Genomic DNA, 17,739 nt, shown 5'->3' with positions numbered 1-17,739 from the left:
CGTGCGGTGAAAAAGATGTAGCTAACACAGTGGCTGGTAAGTGTATCTGTACCAGCTGAAAATTATCTATATCACATTTCAAGTGTTTGCGCTGTTTGTTAGTGATAAGAGAATATCATTTACTAGATTAACCAATGTTTCTGTGCACAACAATACATAAATGTACAGCTGTTTCAAAAAGTAACAAAGTGCTTGTTAACTTATTCCAAGTATAGAATATATTATTAACTTGAAGGCAATTTTTTTTTAAATTTACATTAATTGATATTAAATACATAAGTAGCAGGTATCAAAATAAAAACTACAATTCTTAACTGACCCTGTGTCCAATAGGAAAACTAAAAGAGAAAGTATTTAGTGTCATTTTTAAAAATCAAGTATTTTTTACAGTAAAGCTGTATGTTTAAAATAATAATAATAATAATCTATGCACATACTGATACAAATGGTCCTCAAATTAAAGTGGTCTGTAAATCATAACACCAGATTAATCCTGGTGTTGGTCATTATTTTTCCATTAAAAGGCCAAAACCAACAATTTGTACTTCTGGTCCCTGAATCAGCCAGTTTGTATCACTCCACTCAAATCGCATGTACAGTTTCAGAAAATGTTCCATCTTTTTTTAAATGATCCCAAATTGGATTATCTTTTTTTTTTTTTTGTAAGACAACCTCAGTTGTTTACTATAGCGCTATATAAATAAATTTTACTTACTTACTTACTTAAACATCTGGGAAGTCCAGTGTTGGGGAAACTTTACTGAAACAGCAGTTTGTTGGTAATAATATAAGGAACTATTTTCAGCTGTGGATTAAAACACATTTGTTGTGGTCTTTGCATGGCAGAATATGGCCACCTTTATCCTTTCTGATCACATCCTTCTGAAAACATGACATGCTGCATGATCACTGTACAAAAAAACCCCACCAGTTTCTATCCACACACAGAGGACACTGGTAACAAGGTGCATCATAAGTAAAACATCTGTTGAGGTCTCGTCATGCAGACGGCAGCACCGATTCTCCCGACCTCCTCACACTCAGAGCTCAACCTCCACGGTACCATCACCATCATCTGGCTCCTTGGTGACACAGATTACAGATCCCTCAGCGTGCAGTCTTTTGGGTGGAGGATCCAGAGGGACAGAAAATGGATCTGTATCAGCTGCTTTCTCCTGATGGCTGATGAGAGAGGTCAGGTTACAGTGATTCATGTGAGACCTGCTTCGTAGCTGGTTTGAAAACACTTCACTTGGGCTCACCTTGGGCTGCAGCTCGGTTTGTGCACCTTGCTGACTTTGGACTCACCAGGGCTAAACAGACTGGGGGACTTTCTTCCTGAAAATAAAAAAGGATACACACCTGAAGCAGCTGGTGATGGTGAGGAAATCACTCTGTGCTTGACTGAACTCGGCTCTCCTACCTTCCCATTTTTGTTTGGAGAAGGGCAAGCGATTGGGCAGGTTGGCCTTCCTGTCCGAGCTTACGTAGGATATGGCGTCCTCCCCCTCGGCTACAGCCAACAGGGATGCGCGATAGTAGATGAGAGGCTGCCAGCACTCCTCCCTGAGGTCAATAATGTGCTCAGCAGTGTGTTTTTGAAGGTAGGAGAACCTGCACAGACATGAGCAGCCTTCAGAGGTTTTTGTTTTTCTTTAAAAACTATTTAAACTCCTGCTTGTTGCTTTCAGCACTCACACTGCTTTCTTGTCTGGTCTGAGCAGTTTGCTGGAGAACTCGCTGAGGATGGTCAGGTAGGAGAGGTACAGTGGTGTAGATGAGTCTGGAGTCTGAGTAAAGTCTTGGAACACAAACTCGATGCCGTTCCTAAACATGTATACACACAGACTTTAGGAACAAAAAGGAAAAATATCAGCAAAAAGTAACACAAAAAGAGAAATTAGGTCACGTGCCAACCTGTGGACCAGGACGACACACTCACGAAACTTGACAAGGTCCCCAAAGGTGAGGGCGAATCGCCTGGCTAGCTCTTTAATGCTGGTGAAAGTCTGGACTCCTGGGTGAGGCCTGCCGCCGCTCTCTTGCTCCTGCTTAAGGCGCACAAACAGCTGGCAGGTGCACACGACAGCACATCAGTATCTCGCTGCCTTCTAGTGACAGTTTGGGGCTGAAGTTTATATTTTTCAGTGACAATACCTGCTGCAAACAGAGCACCAGTGTGCGAGCACTCTCTATTTTATCCATCTGCCTGGTGCGATACACAGTCTCCTTGATGATGTCTCCAAAGTCATTGTAATACTGCGGACAAAGAGGGAGACGATGACACTTGACGTTTAATCCAAAGATCTTTAGTGAAGCAACAGCAGCAGCATTAAAGCGCTACATTTGATTAAGGCAACCCAAACATCCCTCCATAAATAAAAATGGTTTTTAAGTGCACCTTTATGTCCTGATTCAAGTACCCAACCATATTCATCTTTTGTAAGTCACAAAACCACATGAAGCTAGATGGTTAAAATAGTATTTTGGGGATTTATTGATCATGCATTAGGAACACAAACTGAGGCTGAGTTGAATATCTTAGCACAAAAACAGAGGGAACAGCCTTGGTGTGGTTCAAAGGCAATAAAATCCACCCAGCAGCACCCTTAAAAGTCTCTGTTTAACATGTTATATCATGTTAGTTCAATACCCACAATGATTTGTGTTTTTTTCTAGTTATGTGCTAAACTACTTCTTGGATAAGTTAGTAGAAAAATCTTCTTACAAAGTCTAGACTGTATATAAAAGATGGATGCCACCCATTGGTTTGTGGATCATCACTGTTTTGATGTATCAAAGTTAGAAATTTTGGCTAGCACCATTTTTTTTCCCAACCAAATTTGCCCAAGAGGGTAAAGCAAGGGAGTTATTGCCTAATGCTGCCACTGGCTAGTTAGCTTTGTCAGCAGATGATTCCCTGTGATATTAAATGAAATGCTTATTTTGGCTAATATGAAACAGGCTTAACACAAAACTAACTGAAGAAACTGAAAAGGTCCTTTAGAGGGTTTTAAACCCAACTGGATGCTGAACAAGGCCAAACAAACCACAGATATTATAAAACAAGACTTTATTTCCACACGCAACCTAACCAACACACGATTATAACATTAACCATAATTTAAGAGAGTTTAATGAAACATCTTTAGGTTTTCACTGGTTTCTGAAGGCCCATCACTGCCAGATATGTACACGGAAACTCGATTTGTTTTACGCATGTGTACTTCCTGTCACCACAACACATTATAAGAAGTTGTCTTCTTGCTAGTGTTGGATTAAAGCTGCTGCACTTTTGTTCAAAGACACCTGTATATTATGTTCACATCAATATAAATATTACAAAGAAATATACATGTCATTTTTTTTGCTTGTTTATACAAAAAAAATAATCTAACTTAATTATATTACCAATCTCTTTGTGTGTGTGTGTGTGTGTGTGTGTGTGTGTGTGTGTGTGTGTGTGTGTGTGTGTCTAAATAATAATAGCTCATGCAACTATCAGAATGTTTAAAATCAAATAGTGTATATATTAACAACCTTTATTTTGAAAGGACAGAACAGGAAGAATCACTCCTCGCTACTCAAAAGCTTATTAGTGCTCTTCCCCATAATGTCACACTACTCATTTGAGGAGTTCACCTTTACCTTCATGTAGTACATGAAGACCTCTGCTGCCATGCTCATCTCCAGCACTCCGTGTATTATCAGTTTGCAGTAGGCTGCGAGCACATTTCTCCATTTGTGAAGGTCCTCCAGTTTCTCCACTTGAGAGTTTTCACTGACTGAGAGCCCAAAAGCAGGCAGGGCGTGCGATCGGTCGCGAAGTGGTGGAACGCCAAAGAGTGATTAATGATGAGAAGTCATATAACAGAAAGAAAAGAACAAAGCAAACACAGGAAAGAGTGTTTTAGTTGGTTTCAGGACAATGGCTTTAGCAGGTGGATATCAAAGATAACATAACGCTGGAGTTATGGTTGTGACACCATGTGGCTTCAATCTTTCACAAGGCTAATAAAATAGGCTCGGAGGTGAGCCAGAGTTAATGGAATTTTCTCACGGAAAGAGATTGCCCTGATTTTATGATTTAACTCAGTGCCCTTGCCCTCCGAGTGATCTCTGATCCAGCAGCTAATAGAAAACACTGTCTATAGAACAAAATCGTTACCAGGCAAATCCAATAAAACAATAGCTTTTTATTACATGTTCAAAAACCAATAATCCTGTATCGTATTTGGTTGAACATTTAAGAGATTCCCACCAGGACAGTTATTGACTTCTCTAGACTATCCCCATATTTGGATGCAATATGTCTCTGAAAGCAGACGCTATACTAAAGATAATAAAATGTTTTAGATATAGTGAGCTGTGGATGAATTCATAAGTTTACTTGAAGGACTTTATAAAAGGGGAAAAAAAACGATGTATTTCCAAGATGTCAATCTTGTTTTTTTCATTTCACAGCAGACAGGAGCGTGTCACCGTCATCCGCTTACAAGCTGCATTGCTTTGCATAACAAAGTCTAACATCCCTTCTTACAAATTAGTCAACCCTGTTTCAGTCTGAGGACATTAACAAGGCTTCTTTTGTAATTGAGGGTCAATTGTCAGGTCAGGTTGGAAATCAGACCCCATTTACAGTCAGCAGGCGGCTCTGCAGCGACTTATTAAGCCAAATGTGTGGCCGTGCATTTAATATCTACATGTTTTTACCACAGCGGGGCCGGCACACTCAATCAGCGGCTCGCTCAGAGCAGCGGCAGAGTGAGAGTGCCATCTACCGCGCGGCGCTGCAATGAGCACGCTTCAGTATTCTGTTCTTTATTCCAAAAACCAGCTGTAGTTACTTTTCTTGCCATAAAAACGAACATTAAATCCTAATACTTTGCATTGGTTAGAAAAAAAAAAGAAGTTAAAATAAAAATGAAAACCAATGCCTTAGACACTTTTTTGGCTTTTTGTGCCCCCCTGCCGCTGGCCCCCTTGTCGTGTTTCAGATATCCATGAGTTGCTGAGCCGTTTCACCAGAGAGTCATTTCCCCTTTAAACTTCTCAGATGGTTTCACTTAACTACATGTTTGAGACCCAAAGAGGTCAAATTATCCATTGCCTTCCATCCGCTGCATCGAAGGATTAAAGAGAAATGAATACAAATTTGTAGCATCGGATTTTTGTTTTCTCCTCTTTCCTGACCCATTAATCCTTTTTTTTACGATCCCCAAAGATTCATGCTGCGAGCCTTCAGAGGAGGCCTGATTAAAAGTAAACTTCGACCAGCTAATGCTGCTCAGGCTTTGATGCATTAGTATTAACAATCCAATCATGCCATAAATAATACTCCATCACCGGGAGAGTACTTAAGCTCATTTTGCTAATGATACTTTTATTCCTCTGCTCGGGTCACAATTTTTAATGCAGGACTTTTTGCTTTCACTTCTCGTACTTCTTCATTCCCCTTCTCTCTTATTTCCTCTCTGCTCACAATCAAACATACACAGAAATCTTAAAGCCTGATTTAAGGTGAGCACAGAGAGAGCCACCCACTGCCTGTGGACTTACATCATTCTGAACAGAGAGGCTAAAACATCCTTTAAAGTGAGGTAAGGATAAGAAAAAATAAAGCCACTTAAACAGGCTGGCGTCTCACCCCTGCTCTGGCTGTCATAGTCTGAGCCGACAAAGACGTGCACGCACACAAAGTTCAACAGCGCCCTCTGCAGTTTGGGGCTGGGCGTGTAGAGCAGTGGACCGAAAGAGGTGGGATCCCACACGCGTAGCTGGTAGGAGTGAGCCGTCAGGACGTCACACACACCCAGGAAGGCCTGAAATTGGAAAAAATGAGAAGACGTAAGAAAGGCCTGAAGAAGAAGAAGAATAAGAAGGAGGAGGAAGTGTCGAAATGGTTAGCAGGCGTACCTGCTGCCTCACACTGAGGTCACCGTGGGACAGACAGTGATGACTTCTCTCGCAGAAGAGACGCAGCTGGAGCCTCTGGGCTTGCGCCTTCTCCTAAACACAAACAGTGTTGACTGATTAACTGACTGATCATTTCAGCTCTAATTCTTCTGTTTCTGGCTGCTTGTAATAACTTGTAAATATGATTTAAAAACTTCTATTGACTTGCATAATAATACAGTAATAATTAATGAAAACTTCCTAAGGTGTTGTTAAGATGTGAAACTGTCAAATTAAATTTGTTCCTGTTTTTGTCAAGAAATTAGCATTACTGTTTAAAGGTTCAGGTTCATTTAAAAATGTCATTTTTTGAAAGAACATTTCTAGGAAATAGATCATTACATCTGCGAGATTGCTACTAGACTGCTACAGTGTGTACTGCTCCTTTTATAGCATTAGCATTTTGCCTTATTAGCAGAAGGTAAAACGATCAGCTCACAAGTATATTAGGGCTTGAGCAACTGACACATTACAGTTCCTCAGCTGGCTGCTTCATCACATTTTACTCATACAAGCCAGAAAGTAGTACACACGGTTGTACAGAAACTTCTTTTTTCAGCAGTTACCTTCAAACCCTCAGAAGTGTATTAAACCCACAGAGTTTGATGCTACAGAGTCTCAACAATGCAGATTTTATTATTTTGTGATCAGTAAAACTGTTTCCAGCTGATAAATCAGCCTTTCAAAAGATAATCCTGAATTAGGGAACACAAAACAGCACAGAAACACAGAAAATGAGCCTCTGTAAGCCTAGGTAGATCCATCAATCTTGTTCCATTTGTCCAATTCAGGCTCACAGGGCGATTGGAGCCTATTCCAGCTGTAATAAGATGGGAGGAAGGGTACCCCATGGACACAATAACAACCGGTTTTATATAATTTTTATGTTATTTTAGCTTAAACAGTAAAATTGAAATCCTTAATTTACAGGGAAAAGAACCCAAAACCTCTGAACAGTAGTATACTTTTATTTGCAGTTTATCTTCCTTCACTTTTAATACAGCTGTTCAGAGGGGATGTCTTTTGATTTTGAGTGAGAATTTTACTCTGACCCAAGCATCCAGACTCAAAAAAAACAAACAAAAGCAAAAAAGAAACACTACATATGACTTTAAAATAAAACGCGGTCTTTTTAATTATCAAAAATGATTAAAATGTTGAGAACACATAGAGTGTTTTCTGTGTAAGTGCACATACATCGCTGCTAACACCTCATCTCTATATCACTACATTCACACAGGTTAAAGACTGAGCTGTAAAGCGGATGTAGCTCACCCTGCAGGTCAGAGTTTGACTGCTGGTGCTGAGCGACCACATCATGGAAAAGGACAAACACTGCAGTACTTCCAGCAACACCTGCAAACACAGTGAAGTGGAAATACACTGAAGACGTGTGCGCAGTACAAAGACCACATTTGTCTACACAGCAGGCGGGGATGATACCTCAGGTGGAGCTCCTTCCAGGCTGCTCTCTACTGACAGGAGAGGAGACAGCACATCAAACAGACCCCACTGGCTCAGGTCATGGCAACTATGGAAACACGAAGAGAAACAGCCACATAAATCCACATCAGCAGCACCATACTCACGCTTGACTTTAAACGACTGTCAAGTCTTACTTGTTGAAAGCTCTAAGTTTCTTCAGCATGGCTAAAATCTCTCTGATTTTCTCCTCATCAGCAGAGAAACTTTCACCCTGTGTAAGAGAAGTCAGACTTCATGAGAGTTGCTTTCAGTCTCTAACATTTCGAGGATTTCAGGCGTGATGAGTAAAAGTAAAATCAGAATAGAAGTACAAGGTAATCACTCTTTTTTTTCAGGATACATGAATACAAGCCTGACACACAATAATTGCGTCCACATAAATCCAGCAGTACTCACCTTGAGTGATTCCCCCAGCAGTGCTGTCAGCCGGTCCACCCAACGCTGGACCAGAGAGTCTCTAGCAGCTCGGGCGGGGGAGCACCAAGCTGTCTCCTCGCGACAGAGAGAGAGGAACACGCGGGCCCCTCCCTCCAGAACAGCCGGGCCTGAGTGGACGTCTAAAACAGCTTCCAGTTCTGTCAACAGGCTGGACACCGCCTACAGGAGCGACACGACTCACGTTTGAAAACATCGCATTTGGTAGCAAAACTCATTTGCAGGCTTTGTGATGTATAATGAAAGTAAAAAGCTAAGACGATAGCCCAGCTGAGTATTGGAGTAGTGTCATTTCACCATTAAGTTTACCAAACAGAACTAGTAGTAGTATGTTGAGAAATTGTGTGTTGAAAATCCCTCGCTCTGTTAAAAAACCACTTGAAGGTTATCTTCTATTATGAATCATTTGAAGATATTCTAGTACAGCGGTGCCCAACCTTTTTTGGATCACGGACCGGTTTAATGTCAGACAATATTTTCACGAACCGGCCTTTAAGGTGTCCCACCAGTGTAACTTTATTAGCAGCATCCTGACAACACTGAGAGTAACATCCTCCTCTCTGCCACTTAATGCTCTCTGGTTGCTAAGGTAACGTGTAAATATTTCTTTCAAAATAAGACACAACTACAACACGGGAAAAGACCCAGGGAAACCAAGTTAACGACAAAAACCCTGAAAACCATAAATTTCACACCCGACCCTCGACTCTCACGGCCCGGTAGCAAGCGACTCGGCCCAGGGGTTGGGGACCGCTGCTCTAGTCCGTGAATAAAAACACATGGATGGAAATGAGCGGAATAGGCCTTCTTTCAGGATAAGGAAAGCACATTACCACATTCCCATTTCTGTATGACTAAATAGTGTAAACTGAGTGCAGGTGTGCATACCTGTGTGTTTTCAGCGTGCAGACACTCTGGGAGGAAGTACGGGGGAATCCTCATCAGGTAGGCAAGGATGTCACTGCTACTTGAAAACTGCAGAGAGAATAGAGACATTACAATATAACAACCAGAATTCAATAGTGCAGCACAGATGCCTGGATACAGAATCACACTGATTTATATAGCAACAGCTACATGTGGAATAAACACCTTAGACAGCAGCTTTGGAAGCACCGTCAGGAGATGTTCAGTGAGCTTCAAACAGTCATCGTTCTGAATCTTCTTATCTCTGGCACTCATTACCTGAAACACAACAAAATAAACACTTATGTCTTTTAAATGATGAGTTATCAGTGTGCTATCTCACATACAAAGAGAGGACAGACATCTTCCACTGACCTTCTTCGCTCCACTCCTCCCTGCCAGCACAGGTCCCTCTGAGGCCTGACGCACCGACGCTACCAGGATCTCTACAAGCACTGCTTGTTCAGCAAGGGTGAAACCTACATACGCACACACATACTTAGAAAAGCAGGAGTTCACAGAGGATCTAACATGTTTTTTTGTGGAGGAAACAACTGAAAACCAGAATGAGGAAGATGAAGGTTGTGGATGATTTTAAACGGTCCTTTTAAGCCACAAAAAAATCTTTGGTGAGGGAAGATTATTAGGAACTGACAGCACACACATTTCCCTACCTGGACTGCATGAGGAAGAGTCCTGTAGCAGTGCAGACGTGAAGGAGGGCCAGTCCTTCAGCAAAGCTCCACCGCAGTCCCATAGACTGTCCACCAAGTACACCACGTGGTTGTGCAGCTGAAAGCATAAGCTTTACATGATTCACAACATCACAGATGTAAACTAGGTGATAACACAATAGAGAAGAAAGTCCTTTCTTAGCTCAGACTGGAGCTTCGACTTGAAACAGCCAGTCTGTGTTCACCTCAGATTCCTGGTAGAAGTGCAGCAGAGCCTTCAGTCTGGCAAATGTTTGCTGCTTACACGCTTCGTCTTCATTCGATCCATCCTGAGTATCAGATGCAGGGGCTACAGCATTGAGAAGCCTGACCGAGACAATCTATATCATATGGAAGCACTAATAAACCGCTAAGTTGTTTTTCAAGTGACATAGGAAGACATACCTTGAGAAGAGCAGCTCCCCCGCAGTGGCCGCAAGAGGGCGCTGTGAAGAGTAAACAAACTGGAGGAGGTGTTTGTAGTCTTCTGGAGTGAGCACATCGTCAGATGTCCTGAGGAGTGAGGAAGGAAGTGGATGTGAAGAGGAACAGAATGAAGACATGAGTGAGAAGATTAGATGACAGATCAAACAGACTCACTTGGAGATGAGCACCAGGAGTTTCATGGTCTGCACTGCCACTTCACTGTCCTTATCCAGGGTCATGGAGATGATCCGGTCCTGGAACACAACAGTACAAGAGCATTAAAGCACTTTGTGATGCTTGTTTTAATCAGAGCTATACAAAAAACCCTATCAGTTACTATTACTATTATTATCAGTAGTAGAAGTAGTTGCAGTATTATGAGCAGCGCTTTATTAAAAGTCTTGTCCAGATCTCCAGCTATATTGAGCTCTTAAGGCTCGAACATGACATGACAAGCCAGTGATATTTGAAGGCAGTGTAGGTAATTCAGATTTCACCGGTCCTGATGGAGGCTGGATTACCTTAAAGCGGCTGGTGAACAGGTCTAGTTTAGGCAGGAAGAGGGGATCTCCGTACAGACCCTGCAGAGCTAACACACACTTGAGACGCACATCTGGCACCTGAAAGATAAACAGCAGCCAGGCGGCGTTGTAAAAATCATCCCATGATGATTTTTTTGTTGTTATTTTGCTGCTGGCTACCTTGTCGTGCATCATCCAGCCCATGTATTTGAGGTAACTGTCGCTGAGAAACACAGAACTGTAGAGCTTCATCCACAAACCCAACTCTTCCATACAGACGCAGCGGATCTCTGGAAGCACATCACTGCACGAGCACGCAAACACCCACAAACCCGAGTTGAGTTAAAATAATAATGCAGTATAGATTAAACATTTAAATAATGAAGCATGTCAGAGAAAACTGTACCGGTATCGCTTAAGGAAAACTCCCTTGAAGATGATGTCCATCATGCTCTCGATCTCTGCTCGCTTCTCCTGCAACTAGAGGAGCAACAGGAAGGTTACACAGAAGCCACACCGTCAATAAAAGGAAAAGTCCTTTCAGTTTCGTCCTGCTCATTCTCTGTGTACCTCTGCGATCTTCCTCTGTACTTTCTCCAGCTGCTGTGCGCTCTTCTGCCTCATCGTCTTCGTTTTTTGCACCTCATACAGCTTCTGACTGTTTTCGATGCCAGCGCTCAAGCTGAGAGCCACGCCCACCAGAGAGCTCAGCAGCTTCACCGCTGATTAGAGAAGTCCACATCGAAAGTACGGGTTAGTTTATCCGCAAGTGTGTCTGAATGCTGATTCACGTAGTTTCGCTCTTACCCGCTAGTGTGCAGGTGTGTCTGAACGCTCGCACGCAAGAGTTTGACAGCTCGGTGAGCAGCGAGATGAGGGTGTTCATCAGGTAGCCGTCGAAGATGATGCCGTGCTGACACTGAGCCACCAGCACAGACACAAAGTCGCAGAACTCGGAGTGGAACCAGCGGCCGTACGGTCCAGACTGCACCAGAGGATACTCAACACTGTCCTACAGCGGAGGAGAGAAAGAGACAACAGGTTTAGCAAGTTTAAGACCTTTGAAGTATCCAAAATGTTACTGAAATGCTTTTTTCCAGGTGATTAGTATATCAGTACAGTATATCAGATTCGTACTGAAGGTTTTCATGAACAAGAAAATTAATGCTAATAATTTTGCAACATGTATAGAAAATCATGTAAAAGCTACATTTGTGCAAGGAGTCAAACATTTTTATTGTGCTTTTTTGTCTCTTTTTTGGCTAATTGAGCAGAGCATTAGCTTAGGAAGTCAAGCTCAGCCACAGTCCCGGCAGACCGGCTAATCTCAGTGCCATACAGCCGTACTGCATCACCCCTACTACTACTACAAGACTTTTCATTTTAAACACGGGTATACGCCACTTTTAAGCAAAACCAGTTTGCAGTTGTGCTTAGAAGTTTAAATACACTCATGATTCAAAAACAAGAACTGGGTGCACAAGTTTGAATTTTATCAAATGTATACTTATGCACAAGTGCATAAGTATACACAGAGCCTCAAGTATATACCTACACTTACTAAAATCTTTTAATGAGTGGTGCTGAAGGTTCTACAATCTCTTCAAGCATTTCTAAACAACTGTAGATTCCAAGATCATCACTTCAAACTGTATGTAAGTACTTTGCCAAAGTCTAGAAGAAGACTTAAATTGTGACCCTCAAATGAGACAAAATTTGTCTGTACATATGCTTTTGACCCTGTGTATATTCAAGAAAATCCTAAACAAATTCAAATTAGTGCATCCAGTTCTTGTTGTTTAAAGTCATTAAAGATGCATACTGTACTGTAAGTTGAAATAAATCACTAAAGGCCAAATTGCCCTGACATTCATGCTCATGATGAGTGAAAGTAAACCTTTGACCACAACTGTAACCCTGCCCTGCTGCTGTGGTGGAACCGCTCAGTGAATTATATGTGAAAATGAAAGTAACTCAGCCTGACATGTAAACAGTATGTTATTGCAAAACAGGATTCATGCTCAGTCAATCCACCACGTGTGAACAAACGAACAGCAACACTGAACTCAAAACTTCCACATTTTGCAGGTTTATTGTCGGTGTCTGTCTGAATCCCAAGACTTCAACTTCAAAGATTCCTACATTAAAAATAAAAAACAGCATCCTTGTCATTCTGTTTTTCTTTTAATGAACACCAAGAGAAAGCTGTTCTCTCTAAAAAATAACATGTCAACACAGCTTAGGTTTGCAAAGTTCCATCCGAACAAACCACCAGACTAAGTATAAGTGTACCAAAGTGGAGATGTAATGCACAGCACTACATTCGATGAACACCAAACTCAGCATATCAGCACAAACACCTCATAGCAGCTGTCAGCACAGTGGTGGAGGCATGATGAATTTGGTTTGTCGTGCAGCCACAGGAAACAGACGCCTTGCAGTCACTGAGTGGCCTGGAACCGTATACCAAAGTACTCTAGACTCAAATATAACGCCACCTGTCTGCCAGGCTAAAACATAGCTATAGTTGGGTGACGCAGTAGGACAATGATCCCAAGAACCTGTGAAAATCTACAACAGAATGGCTGAAAAAGAAAAGAATCAAAGTGCTGCAGTGGCCCTGTCACTGAGACCTCAATCTGATTAAAATGGCAGGACCTTAAGAGAGCTGTCCGTTAACGAATACCTGCAACCCTCAATGACCTGAAGCAACACTGTAAAGATGAGCAAGCCAAAATTCCTCCAAAGTGATGTGAGAGACTAATAAAATCATACATATAACTCCTACTTCAAGTTACTGCAACTAAAGGTGGTTCTACAAGCTACTGAACCATCGGCTTTACTTGACTGATTGATTGACCGTTTTATTTCAAACGTGTGAATGTAGCTGAAATAACAACAAATATATTGGAAACAGAAGAAAAAGCAAAGTAAAAAACACCAAGATGCCACAAATATCTCTGTATACCACACTACTTTGTTTGTCACTTTGTGTTTAAAGCTGATAAAAGAAAATAAAAGTTCATTTACAAAACAATGGAAGAGCAGTAACTGGCACATGAAGTGCTTAAAGTGCAGTGAGTGGGTACTTACTGTATCCATGGGCCACGTGACTGTGAGGATCCACGGAAAAGCCAGAAACTTCTTATACTGCAGACCAGCAGTCTGAAACACTCAAATACAGTTTCTCTTCCACAACATCCAAAACATGCTTCACATAATAACACGACAGAGCGCCGAGCTGAAATCCTCTTACCTCATCCAGCTCCTCGACCATCTTGCTCATGACTTCGCTGTCCTCTTTGCTCTGACACATCTCCGCTGTGACGACACCTTAAAAAAAAAACCCAGAAAGCACGCTAAAGACAAAGCCCTTTGTTGGTATGCTGCACGTATGTGCGCGCTGGCAGGTCTGCTTGCCTTTGCACCCAGAGCACTGGATGAAGAAGCTGATGAGGTCGAGGAGAGAGGAGTCTCTGTCTGACCCATACGCCTCAATCCAGTCATCTATCACCGCCTGCTCAGGCATCAAAGAAGACCCGGTGAATCATAATATTATTGTACACAATTAAGAATCTTCCATTTCTACACTGAGGATGTGGGATTTTTAATAGCCTGTTATAACTGCTCAATAGCCAGGGTGAAATCAGCAGCTCTGACAGATAGCAGAGATTACAACGCTTCCCTTTTTAAATTCAACAAAGCGACACAATGTGTACGAAGTTACCTGCATGGCACTCCTGCCCATGGTGATCACTTCAAACAAGGTGACGGCCTCCACGTGCTTCTGTTTGCCGTGTCCTCTTCCTGCTCTCCTCGTGCCGCTGCAGCTGGCCTTGGGACTTTTGCACTTGACATTCTCGGAGCTCTCGTGTGTTCGCCTCCTTCGTCTCTGCCGGGATTGAAAACGTGACAGGTGAAGAAAATACAGCCGGCTGAAATAATGTGCAACGATTTCCAGTCGAGGTCGAGTGAAAATCAGTCTGAAGGCGCAGACACAAATTTGCCTCCACAGCATTAGAACGCCTACGACTTCTCTTCTCCGGACTACGTATGTGGCTGGTTTGTAGCCACATACACTAAACTCAATTAGGCAGAACACTGATATCCACTTGGGCCACTGTATTCATGTTCTGGGTCAACATGGCGGCTTCCACCAGCTGGTGCAAGGATGGACAAGATTACAAATGAGCTCAGGTTTAGCATTTATGAGACAAAGTTAGGAGATGGTTTGGAGATGTGAAGAGGAGGACTAATGGATATATTGGACAAAGGCTGTAGAATATAGAGCTGCCAGGCAGAAGGAAAAGAGGAAGACCTCACATGTGGGGGGTTGATGTGATAGAAAAGGATGCTAGGGATAGGTGGAGGTGGAAGCAGGGGATCAGATATGACAACCCCTAAAGGGAGCAGCTAGAAGAAGAAGAAGAAAAAGAAGCAGAAGAAGCGTTTTTCTTGTGTAAGCCTGCATGAGCATCAGTGGATAACACATACCACACTCTTTCGCCTGTTCTCATTCCCAGAGTCCTCCTCTGAGTGACTGACGGCTTCAGAGGTGTCCGCCTTGGCACAAGAGCTCTTACTGGGAATTCAGAAACAGGAGAACTGGTTAACAGAGGGAAGCTGGGTTATTATAGCAGGCACTGTCAAATAACGACTAACTTTGCTAACTTACTTCTGCTCTGAGGACCTGGATGCAGCTGCAGCTGTGGCCTCTGGTATCATGATCCCCTCAGACGTTCACGCAGGGCTCAGCTGTGTGACTCTGCATCTGCAAACACAGTACCCGACAGTCTGTGCTACCAAAACTAAGCAATGCATTGGAGGGTGGGGGCAGAGGCTTGCGTTTAACTGATTTTCTGCGTGCCCCCTCCGCTGGGAGGAGCTACCGCGGTGCTTTAAAGGGTAAGTTAAAGACACTTGGGCATAGTGGCCGCTTTAGCCCCCATGAAAGTTGAACAGAGCACTTTCTTTTACTAAATCAAAAAAATATAAGTAATAATTTACAGCTAGCCTAATTAGCAGTGCCTCGGCTTGCAGAATATAACAAGCACGGATTAAAACTAAAAGGTAAGACAAAGACTCAAAGGTCGCTGCTAAACTTTTCAAACTTACCCTCTTCGCATAAACGCATACGCCTCGATGTTTGTCAGTGTATGCCTTTGAATTGGAAGCTTGTCAGACTCATTTAATTCAAGTATTTCCACTGATATCCTCCGTCTTTAGCCCCAGCTCTCACAGTCAAGTTGACAGACAGCCTAACGGGTCGTGATTGGCTAACGAGCCCGAATAGAATGATGCGATTGGCTGGCGGGAAACGTCAGTGTGAATTGAGTCCCTCCTCCGGCGGCGGTGACAGAAGGCTTGCTGTACGGAGCGGTTTTCGTCAGGCCACAGCGCTGTAAACATCTGTAAGAAGAGCCTCGTCGACGTATGAACTGTTAGCGAGTGAATAACAGGAAGATTGTGCCTTTTTGTGCTACCACAAAAATAATGCAGCACATTTAGCTATCTCGCTGGTCCTGCTGTGATTTTTAATGCAATGTATCCTGCACACCTCGGTCCCAAAAGCGCTTCCCGTGTAATTTAATTAAGCACAGTAGCAGCAGTCAATTCAGAAGGGAGATGTCATGGCATTTCCTGATTTTAACTATTTGAATGAGCTGACCAGCAGGGGGAGCTATTCACTCATCTTATGCGAGCAGCTTAGCCCGCAGGCAAAGGTTTAAGGACGGGAAGGATTTGAGAAGCAATGTTATAAATGCAGGAAAGAATAGAAAGGCCTCTCAGAACCCCTGCATCACCTACAGCTGCAGTATCAAACACAAGGCCTGAAGGCCAGAAACACTGCGGTTTCCTCATGACAAAGATATTACACCAAATAATTAATAATTAAATAGCACAAATGTTGCTGGGTTTTTTCACTATCTACTACAGAAATGGGGGGAAATGAGTTTCTGTCAATTAACAAAAACCTTCTGTTTTATAATTGCATGACAGTCTGGCATGACACATTTATTACTTACAATTTAAAGTTTTGGTGACAGATTTCTTTCCTTTAGTACATCAGCATTTCTTTGTCACGTTGAAAAACTGTATGTATTATTGAAACTACACTTTCTTTTTCTTATATTATATCGGCCAACGCGGATGCAGCCTGTGACACTCTCCACTCAGTGGTCAGCAGACTGCAAACACAATCTCCGAGAGCCCTTCTCATAATATCAGGGGACTTCAATCATGCCTCTTTGGACTCCACACTGCCCACCTTCACCCAGTATGTGACCTGCTCAACCGGAGACAATAAAACACTGGACTTACTGTATGCCAATGCTGAAGAGGCATACAGTTCATCACCTCTCCCTCCACTGGGCAAATCTGACCACAACCTGGTGCACCTTGTCCCTGTGTATGAGCCCTTAGTGCGCAGGGTGCCACCAGCCACCTGCACAGTGCAGAGATGGTCAGAGGAGAGCGAGGAGGCTCTTAAGGACTGTTTTGAGTCGACTGTGTGGGAGGTGATCTGTGACGACCATGGAGAGGACATCGACAGCCTTACTACATGCATTACTGACTATATTAATTTCTGTGTGGATAACACTGTACCTACCAGGACTGTACGGTGTTTCTCCAACAACAAACCTTGGATTACCCCAGAAATTAAAGCTGTCCTCAAGCAGAAGAGGAGGGCCTTCAAATCCAAAGACAAAGAGGAGTTGAAAAGGGTGCAGAGAGAGCTGAGGGGACTGATAAGGAATGGGAAGGACAGCTACAGGCAGAAGATGGAGAACCAGCTTCAGCAAAACAACGTTGGTGAAGTCTGGAGAGGCCTCAGAACCATCTCGGGCCACAAACAGCAGAACTCTCTGCCTGGGAGGGATGTGAGGTGGGCAAATGAACTGAATCATTTCTTCAACAGATTTGATTCAACCATGAGGCAGTCTGCAACATCGGCTGCAGACTCACCCACCCCCACTGCTGCTGTTCCACCTCTGACACCTCAGACACTTCACACCTCCTCTATTCACCCTGCTCACTCCCCCCCACCCCCAACAACAGCATCCAATACACACTCAACACAAGGCTCCAGCCTGTCTCTCTCAACCACCCAGGTTAGGAGGGAACTGAGGAGGATTAATGGCAAGAAGGCAGCGGGCCCAGATGGCATCAGCTCGAGGGTCGTCAGGTCCTGCGCGGACCAACTGTGTGGGGTGATGGAGCACCTCTTCAACCTGAGCCTGAGGTTGGGAAGAGTCCCACAGCTCTGGAAAACCTCCTGTGTTGTACCAGTGCCAAAG

At 43.1% G+C, this 17,739-nt stretch overlaps 1 protein-coding gene across 1 annotated transcript; it reads right to left on the bottom strand.

Annotated features, from left to right (window-relative positions):
- Positions 1-643: 643 nt before the first annotated feature.
- On the bottom strand, positions 644-16,123 carry LOC146690520 (cohesin subunit SA-2). The gene is made up of 32 exons (XM_085435639.1): positions 15,557-16,123; positions 15,117-15,212; positions 14,936-15,023; positions 14,169-14,333; positions 13,862-13,958; positions 13,698-13,774; positions 13,535-13,606; positions 11,249-11,453; positions 11,012-11,163; positions 10,848-10,921; positions 10,622-10,745; positions 10,442-10,540; positions 10,095-10,174; positions 9,900-10,007; positions 9,701-9,821; positions 9,456-9,573; positions 9,157-9,260; positions 8,968-9,060; positions 8,764-8,850; positions 7,837-8,037; positions 7,575-7,651; positions 7,399-7,486; positions 7,231-7,311; positions 5,917-6,009; positions 5,648-5,822; positions 3,649-3,785; positions 2,158-2,259; positions 1,918-2,069; positions 1,699-1,827; positions 1,424-1,614; positions 1,263-1,338; positions 644-1,182 (listed from the first exon to the last, which is right to left on the bottom strand). Exons 2-32 carry the CDS (start codon positions 15,164-15,166, stop codon positions 1,041-1,043), a joined length of 3,558 nt encoding a protein of 1,185 aa, XP_085291765.1. The 5' UTR covers positions 15,167-15,212; positions 15,557-16,123; the 3' UTR covers positions 644-1,040.
- Positions 16,124-17,739: the final 1,616 nt, after the last annotated feature.

Source organism: Copadichromis virginalis, linkage group LG16 (genome assembly GCF_057382275.1).
Source record: "Copadichromis virginalis isolate Kocher_CV1m ecotype Utaka linkage group LG16, C_Virginalis_male_GT1.1, whole genome shotgun sequence".
Lineage (NCBI taxonomy): Eukaryota > Metazoa > Chordata > Actinopteri > Cichliformes > Cichlidae > Copadichromis > Copadichromis virginalis.
Note: the sequence above shows the minus strand (reverse complement) of the source record. Positions and strands in the feature narration are given on the sequence as shown.

Bases quoted from the DNA above. Each gene is read 5' to 3' on its own strand.
- LOC146690520 (XM_085435639.1), bottom strand. From the start codon at position 15,166: ATGATACCAGAGGCCACAGCTGCAGCTGCATCCAGGTCCTCAGAGCAG. The intron at 10,746-10,847 runs GTACAGTTTTCT...GTGCTCGTGCAG, and splicing joins GTTTTCCTTAAGCGATACCG to TGATGTGCTTCCAGAGATCC. The intron at 2,260-3,648 runs GTAAAGGTGAAC...CTTTGTCCGCAG, and splicing joins TCTTCATGTACTACATGAAG to TATTACAATGACTTTGGAGA.